The sequence below is a fragment of the Sinocyclocheilus rhinocerous genome, unplaced genomic scaffold (assembly GCF_001515625.1).
Source record: "Sinocyclocheilus rhinocerous isolate Xijiao unplaced genomic scaffold, SAMN03320098_v1.1 scaffold115, whole genome shotgun sequence".
NCBI classification, from domain to species: Eukaryota; Metazoa; Chordata; class Actinopteri; order Cypriniformes; family Cyprinidae; genus Sinocyclocheilus; species Sinocyclocheilus rhinocerous.
The window spans coordinates 3,118,365-3,127,528 of record NW_015650001.1 but is presented as its reverse complement, the minus strand read 5'-3'; the positions used below and the strand labels follow the sequence as shown (position 1 = coordinate 3,127,528).

Below are 9,164 nucleotides of genomic sequence, written 5' to 3'. Positions count from 1 at the left end.
ATATATATATATATTTACAAAAGTCTTCAATTTTGAAGCCACTAAAATAAAATTATTTTAAAAATAAAACTATTTTAATTTTAAATTTTAATTGTAAACTATTTGTGTTATATAAAAAAAAAAAAAAAATGTATATAATATATAATATGTATTTTTTCTTCATTATGACATCAGGACACCAAAATGTAGGGCTTGGTAATATGGCCAAAAAAATTACCACGATAATTTTTTTCATATCAGTTGATATCGATAATTATCACAATAAATTTAAAATCTTTATTTCTTTAAAGTTTAAAGGAAGATTTTTGCTCCTAAGTGAAAGTTGTAGAAACCAGCCCGTTAATTGTGGTTTTAAATAAATCTTTATGGTCAGAACATGACAAACACGTAACGTTTTTGAATTCTTTACACTTTTCCAGTCATTTTTCCTTAACAAAATAAATGACTTGATATAGAAATTAATTTCTTAGTTTCTGCATGTTCTACTGAGTGATCGTTTCAAATCATGAAACAGGTTTGTGTTGCTTGACTTTGATGGCACAGTCATTTTATTAATATTAATAAAATGCATAAACATTATATCGAACATTTATCGAACCCTTGTTATCGATTTATTGGAGAAAATTTAATCGCGATAATTATTGTTATCATTTTATCGCCCAGCCCTAGTTGTATGCAAGCCATTGTATGTATGAATACCATTTGTAATGTATTTTTAAATGCATTGAATAAATGCATTTAAAAATACAGACAAAAAAGTAGTGTCTTGTCATTGACCCTTATATTCCTGCAGTATTTCTACATTGTTGTGCTTGTCCACAGTGAACTTTCACTGGTCCAAAATCTTGTTCCAGGATGACTGCAAAATAAATATAAACATTATCTGATTGTGATCGTGCCACGTCACACAATGTTTTCATATTTAGTGTGTTTCTCACTGGAAACTCCCTTTGTGCCTGTTTAGTGTTATGGGAAGAAAAATTAAAGAAAATTTCCCTGCGATATCCAAAATACCCTGATGTCTGTGTTTTTGAAAGACCAAATGCTCTGCACACAATGTCTCATGCAAATGCTTCACAGCCACCTGCTCCAGCAGGACTTCTGCAGTTTTCGATCTCCAGCGTGGCATGTTATGCAAGCTTTTGCTATTTGAAACCTGAGTACTTGCAAATGACATTATTATGATGTAGTTGATCTTTTTTTTTTTCTTCTGGTTGCTAGGAATTTAACCAAGAAATACAGCCCTAAACGAGGCAGCAAAGAAGAGCAGGAATGCAGGTAATTTTGCACGCTTCTAAAGCTGTATGATTGACTTATTTTTCCTCACAATTGTGATGACAAGTGAACCATCCAACCTTAACAATGTGATATCAGAGAAGAAAGCTGACAAATCCCCAGTCACTGTAATCAGATCACTGTGGTACGCTGAGCTATGTCTGATGTTGCTACGGTGCCTGAGCAGCAGTACCTATGGGGCTGTTGCTGTCTCCAAACAAAAGCACATCAACTCAACAAACAAACGCATACACCTGAAAATGACTTAACGTATGCTCCCTCAGGGCAAAACTAATGAAGTCACTCATGGAAATCAGGTACTATTTAAATCAGCCACAGGTGAAGAAACTACATTGGCAACACGTTAAACGTTGAAAATATTTTTTATTCATCAGGGTCTGATTGAATTGTGAAAGCGGGCTATGATATTATTGTTTATTGTTTTCTTGTTATAAAAATCATAGTGTTTTTTTAATATATATGTTAGTTCATATATATATACACACACACACACACACACACCTACACACAGTGTGTGATTATATTATATTATATATTTAGTGCTGTCAAACGATTAATCGCATCCAAAATAAAAGTTTTCGTTTACATAATATATGTGTGTGTACTGTGTATATTTATTATGCATATACAAATACACACATACAGTATATATTTTGAAAATATTTCCATGTATTTGCATGTATATATTTATATTAATATAATTTAGGGGTGGGGGAAAAAATCGATACAGCATAGTATTGCGATATTTTCCGCGGCAATACTGTATCGATACACGGACGCCAAGTATCGATATTTGCTGTAAAAATGCAGGGAACCACTCGCTATAAATCTCTTAATTGATATTTTCATAAATAGAAGTTGCATTTTAAAAGGTAATAAATTGCAATATATCGCAGAATATCGCAATATATTTAAAATCGCAATAATATTGTATTGTGACACAAGTATCGTGATAATATCTTATTGTGAGGCCTCTGGTGATTCCCACCCCTAATATAATTTGTATTCTATATAAATGTATTATATATTTTAATATATAAACATAATATTTTTCTTAAATATATGCGTGTGTGTGTGTGTGTGTGTGTAATAAATATACACAGCACACACACACAGATATACATATAAATATATATTCAGAAAGGATGTAGGATGTGTTAAATGGATAGAAAGTGATAGTAATGACTTGTATAGTTAGAAAATATTAATTTTTTTGAATAAATCTTGTTTTTAACTTTTTATTAAGATATTAAGCAGCACAACAGTTTCAACACTGATAATATATCAGCATATTAGAATGATTTCTGAAAGGTCATGTGACACTGAAAACTGGAGTAATGATGCTGAAAATTCTGTGCTGCGTCACAGAAATAAATTATATTTTAAAGTATAGTAAAATAGGAAACCAATATTAGAAATTGCAATAATATTTCACAATATTATTATTTTTTTTATATATATAAATACAGCCTTGATAAGCATAACTTTAAAAATACTTCTTTAAAAAACATAAATCTTACTGATCCCAGACTTTTGAAAGGCAGTGTACATCTGATTCATAGAGTAAAACTTGCATGCAACCCATAATGAAGTGTGAATATTATATTTTTTTTTGGAGTGTTTTGGTCAAACCAGTTCCCGAATTGCTCTGAAATGAATGATTCATAAGTTAAGTGATTTTTAAAATTGCAGTAATCCCAAATGACTGAAAAAGTCACGTTTACTACCCATGCACATTGTATCTCATTCGTGTTACTTTTCTTTAGGTTCTCCAATCACCAGGCCTTTCTGGACATCCTGAATGAGATGAACGACTATGCGGGCCAGAGGGAGCTGATCGCTGAGAACATGATGATCAATATCTGCATCGAACTCACAAAGTACCTGCAGGAGCTCAAACAGGAGCGCAAGATGGTGAGAGAATGAGAGAGGCAGACGGAGAAACTGGGCCAGGCTTAAAATAAAGCATGCTGTGGGACAGAGGGCCGGGAAGGACGCAGAGAGGGGGATTGTGGGTATGAAGGAGAGGCGGTGGAGAACATGTCACACTGCTTGTTTGAGAAGAAACATTCGAGTCTGTTGTGGTGGAAGTCTCATTTTGATTTGTGCCACACTGTCAGAGGAATGCTTTGGTGATCTTCATAAAGATCAGTCGATGCTCGGCATATAACCTCAGCTGTCTCCTCTTGTTTGTCACTTGGAATTTATGGGATACTGTTTTTATTGTTAGTGCTTCCTAAGGCAAACATCACTAGAGTTAGGGATTTGAACAAATGACTAACCTTAAGTATTATACTGGTTCTGCTGCAGACATGAATGATACATCAGATTTATGAGCTAAATATGCTTGTTTTGAAAGAGGTGTGCGTTATTTATTTTTTTTGTAAGTGATCATATTTTTGCCTGGCAGATAATAAAATGGGTGGAAAAAATCACATAGACGTACATAGAAGCATGACCTGAGTATTTAGAGCTAAGAATATCAACGACTTTTAGGTGGGCCAATAAACAAACACCCTAGCAACTACTTGTATATGACCTAGCAACCGCATGGCAATATAATAAAACACTCAGATGCACCTTAGCACCAAACGCATAGTAATGACCTTTCACAACGCCTAAGGAGCTTCATAGTAATAATGAAAATCCATTCGAAACATCTTAGCAACCATATAGCAAGACCCTGGAAAACCACACTGTAAAGTCACGATGAAACACAGTGTAGAGAGACCTTTTCTGCTGTATTCTGGCATACATTCGAGTAGAATCAATATCGATGGGGACTTGGTTCTGTTCATTGGCTGCTGATTGGATGGAGGAAGATCTAAATGCGAGCTTGCAGTCAATTGTAAGAAAGGGGTGGGTTTAAGTAGACAAAATGATTTATCATATGGGCTTGGCGATATAGCTAAAAAATATATAAACGATATAATGTTTCATATCGTTCGATATTGATAATTATTACTTTTTTTCAAACTTTTTTTTTTTAAACGAAAAGCAATAGAAAAAATGTTTAAATTTAACCACTGTATTTTTATTTTACCCAGTTTGTTAAGACAAACAAATAATGTTTTGTTTTAACAGTCAAACACAAAATCAAATTTAAACCAATATCTCCTTTTTTATGTTTTATGTACAGATTAAATAAATGTTTCATATCGTTCGATATTGATAATTATTACTTTTTTTCAAACTTTTTTTTTTTAAACGAAAAGCAATAGAAAAAATGTTTAAATTTAACCACTGTATTTTTATTTTACCCAATTTGTTAAGACCAACAACAAATAATGTTTTGTTTTAACAGTCAAACACAAAATCAAATTTAAACCAATATCTCCTTTTTTATGTTTTATGTACAGATTAAATAAGTCTACAGGAAACTTTTGGCTTGGCCTATATTGTGCGCTATATTGAACTTTTTTTCTATCGTTATCGATGAAAGTGTACCATTGATAAATACAGATACCGTTTTCTCTCTCTCTCTCTCTCTCTCTCTCTGTCTGTAATGTGCAGCATCTGTCAGAAGCCAAGAAAGCACAACAGTCTCTGGAGAGCACCTACAAGCAGCTTGACAATGTAAGTTTCTCTCTGTGACAGGTTGTGATGGAGACTTTGTTGTGGTGGTGTGTCTCACTGTGTCGTTGAACCACCAGATCAGACTGTGCTTGATGAGTTTACATCCCTGTCAAAGGCGTGCGAATACGTCTCTTTGTGGCGTAAGCGCTGACTGTGGGGAGAGTGCTCTTTTGTCTCTATTGTTTCTGCTCAGTGTGGGGTTGTATCGAGGTGATTGAAAGTGATTGTTTACTGATCGTTTCTGTGGCCATTTTGTTTGGTCAGGTGAGGGTCAGGAGTGTAAACAGACACACACATTCAAATGCTCTTGAAGCAGCTGATATTTTCCAGTTAACAATGAGCAGATATTTTAGACACCTCGTCTCTTTGTGGCGTAAGCGCTGACTGTGGGGAGAGTGCTCTTTTGTCTCTATTGTTTCTGCTCAGTGGGGGGTTGTATCGAGGGATTGAAAGTGATTGTTTACTGATCGTTTCTGTGGCCATTGTGTTTGGTCAGGTGAGGGTCAGGAGTGTAAACAGACACACAAATTCAAATGCTCTTGAAGCAGCTGATATTTTCCAGTTAACAATGAGCAGATATTTTAGACACCTTTAAAGGGATAGTGCACCCAAAAATGAAAATTCTGTCATTCATTACTCACCCTCATGCCATTCCAAACCCAAAGACCTTCGTTCATCTTCAGAACACAAATTAAGAAAGCCGAGAGCTTTCTAACCCTGCATAGACAACAACGCAACTGACACATTCAAAGCCAAGAAAGGTAGAAAGGACATTGTTAAAATAATCCGTGAGACATCATGGTACTCTTGCGCGTTGACTGACATGAAAGAGAAGAAATTGTTGAATAAAAGTAAAATTTTTGTTTTCTTTGCACACAGAAAGTATTCTCGTAGCTTCAGAAAATTAAGGTTGAATCACTGATGTCACATGGACTATTTTAACGATGTCCTTAATATCTTAATTTGTGAACAGAAGATGGACAAAGGTCTTACAGGTTTGGAACGACATGAGAGTGAGTAATTAATGACAGAATTTTCATTTTTGGGTGAACTATCCCTTTAAAGATAACGTATTCACAATTTATCATATTAATTTAGAAATGTCCATAGTTATACAATATTGTTCATGTTATTTTAAACAAAAAAAGTTTTTCATGTTTTATCCAAATTTGATAATCTCTTTTCCACTGTTGTTACCAGTCATACAATGGTGGGGAAATACAGTGTTATCCAATAATATTGTATATTAAAATGTTTCACTCCTACTGAATAAAATCAGGTCACATCCTGTATTGTTTAGGTATCCTGCTCTATTTCACAGAAATATGGCACATAACAATATAATTTATGGTGGGGAAATACAGTGTTATCCAATAATATTGTATATTAAAATGTTTCACTCCTACTGAATAAAATCAGGTCGCATCCTGTATTGTTATCAGGTATCCTGCTCTATTTCACAGAAATATGGCACATAACAATAGAATTTAAATGTGTTGTGAATCTTGTTTTTTTTATACCCCCAAAAATCTGTATATTCGTTTCCCCACCATCATGTTACAAACCCATATGATTTACTTTATCCTGTGGAGAGGGTGAGTAATTAATGACAGAATTTTCATTTTTGGGTGAACTATCCCTTTAAAGATAACGTATTCACAATTTATCATATTAATTTAGAAATGTCCATAGTTATACAATATTGTTCATGTTATTTTAAACAAAAAAAGTTTTTCATGTTTTATCCAAATTTGATAATCTCTTTTCCACTGTTGTTACCAGTCATACAATGGTGGGGAAATACAGTGTTATCCAATAATATTGTATATTAAAATGTTTCACTCCTACTGAATAAAATCAGGTCACATCCTGTATTGTTTAGGTATCCTGCTCTATTTCACAGAAATATGGCACATAACAATATAATTTAAATGTGTTGTGAATCTTGTTTTTTTATACCCCCAAAAATCTGTATATTTCGTTTCCCCACCATCATGTTACAAACCCATATGATTTACTTTATTCTGTGGAACACAAAATGATTTTAAACAGAATATTCATTCTGATCTTTTCCATGAAATCAAAGTATCAAGCTCCAAAAAAATATTTTAAAAAAAGCAATGTTAGTTATATATGATGTTATATTCAGTTATCTGAAGCCTTACAGTAATGTTCTGTGGGGAACCTAAATCTAAATAGTAAATTTGAAATCAAATATGCATTCGAAAAGTATTTTCTCTTTACCAACAATTTAGATTTTCTCTCCAAAAATGCTCTCTTGAATCTGAAGCTTTCTGCCCTCTACAAATGCAGCTGCGTCTAAGAATCAGTCACTTGTTTACACCTTTACTCTTTTCTATAGGTTGAATGGCACATAGTGCGCTGTATAGGGGATAAGGAGCGACTTTGAATTCAGTGGCGCCAAAAGCCTTTGCTTTATTTCTCATAACCAGTAGTGATATGTCTGTGGACGAAAGAAAGTGATATAGGTTTGGAAAAACATGAAATCTTAATTTTGGTGTAAAATACCCCTGTAATGGCTGCAAATAAGAGCATTGTGTATGTAAACGCTTTGATTCATGTGGTGGATGTTATTTTCATGGTAGAGTAAAAAGCGATTTGAGAGGGAGTGGAGAGAAGCAGAGAAGGCTGCTCAATGTGCAGAGAAAACAGATCAGGACCTCAATGCCACCAAAGCCGATGTGGAAAAGGTATTTATGTTGCGCCAAAAGGTTTCACAGGTCTTGCCACTCCCTTGCATGCACATCTCCCATCCCACCATCTCATTTCCATCATATCCAAATGCATTATTGTTGTTTCCTTCTTCCTCTTTATGTATGGGTGTCTGATTTCACTTTATCTTTACTTCTGCGTGTGAATGTAGGCCAAACAGCAGGCGCATATGCGAACGCACATAGCAGAGGAGTGTAAAAACGACTACGCTTCACAACTTCAGAAGTACAACAAAGAACAGAATCAGTTCTACTTCACGGACATGCCTCTTGTTTTCAATGTAAGAAACATGTTGAGACACATTTGTTCCTCTCAGCTTACTGTAGGAATGATCCTTTGCAGAGTGCATACTGATATCTGTGTGCATGTTTGTTCACTGTAGAGGCTGCAGGACATGGATGAACGGCGTATCAAAAAGTTGGCGCAGGGTTACATCCTGTTTGCAGACACGGAGCGTCACGTCATGCCCATCATTGGGAAGTGTCTGGAGGGAATGACCAGAGCTGGCACGAATGTCAACGAGAGGAATGTGAGTTCTCAGTTGTGTTTTTAAGAAAAGCAGTTTCCTGCTCTCAATAAACCACGGGTGTCTAGTCCTGCTTTGGGATGGCCACTATCCTGCAGAATTCAGCTCCAATCCTGAACCAGATAATCAACTTCCAGGCAAATGTGATCAGGCAGGTTGGAGCTAATCTCAGCAGGACATTGGCCCTCTGGGAGAAGGATCGGACAACCTTGCATTAAGCCAGCCACTTTAAAAGAGCAGTCAACCCTCTGCAAGCCGACACATGGAGTAGCTAACACTTTTCTGTGTTATTCAGGACTCTGTGGTTCTTATAGAGCAACACAAGTCTGGCTTCGAGAGACCAGGAGATGTGGAGTTTGAGGATTACAGTCAGGGCATCAACCGGGCCTCCTCGGACAGCAGCCTGGGCACTCCTAAAGGTCCTCTAGAGTTGCTCGGCAAGAACAAGAATAAAACATTCCGGTTGTTCAATAAGAAGAGCAAGGTAGGCTTCACTATTCTCTAAAGGCAGAGTTCCTTCGGATGAAATTGATTTGTTTTGTGTGGAGATGGAAAGTTCTCTTTTACCCTGCTGGAAAAGCCCTGCCAAAGGTTGCCGAAGCATAGTTTACTCAACTCAACCAGATCCCATCAGCTTGTCCATGCTGATCTACCAGCTTTAACCAGGTAGACTTTAGTCCCAACTCCTGATAGTCCACCCGATCGACCATCTAAATCAGGTCTGTCCAATTCTGCTCCCGAAGGGCTCCATCCTTCAGAGTTTATCTCCAGTAACACTAGAAACTGGCAGACAAGCATGTTGAAGAGCTTGATTAGTAGGGCTGCACGATATATCGAAATTATAGAAATATCGCAAATGTAAATATCGCGATATGCATATCGCAACGGCGTGCGATATCTGAATCATTTTAATAATAGGCTACTTAAATCAAAACGTTGCAAAAGGTCAAAGTTTTAGTTCGACGCATATAGTAGAGAATTGCTTGACGTTAAAAAGAGTTATGTGCAATAAGTTGCAGAAAACAACTCTTTG

The 9,164-nt window shown here is 35.7% G+C and overlaps 1 protein-coding gene across 1 annotated transcript in view; it reads left to right on the top strand.

The window, feature by feature from the left end:
- The window catches only part of LOC107711166 (cdc42-interacting protein 4 homolog), a 40,186-nt gene that overhangs the window by 6,972 nt on the left and 24,050 nt on the right, over positions 1-9,164 (top strand). Inside the window, exons 2-8 of the mRNA XM_016516101.1 lie at positions 1,222-1,278; positions 3,063-3,210; positions 4,810-4,872; positions 7,479-7,583; positions 7,757-7,885; positions 7,988-8,134; positions 8,427-8,615. Coding sequence (XP_016371587.1) covers positions 1,222-1,278; positions 3,063-3,210; positions 4,810-4,872; positions 7,479-7,583; positions 7,757-7,885; positions 7,988-8,134; positions 8,427-8,615 — 838 coding nt within the window. The remainder of the gene's footprint in view (positions 1-1,221; positions 1,279-3,062; positions 3,211-4,809; positions 4,873-7,478; positions 7,584-7,756; positions 7,886-7,987; positions 8,135-8,426; positions 8,616-9,164) is intronic.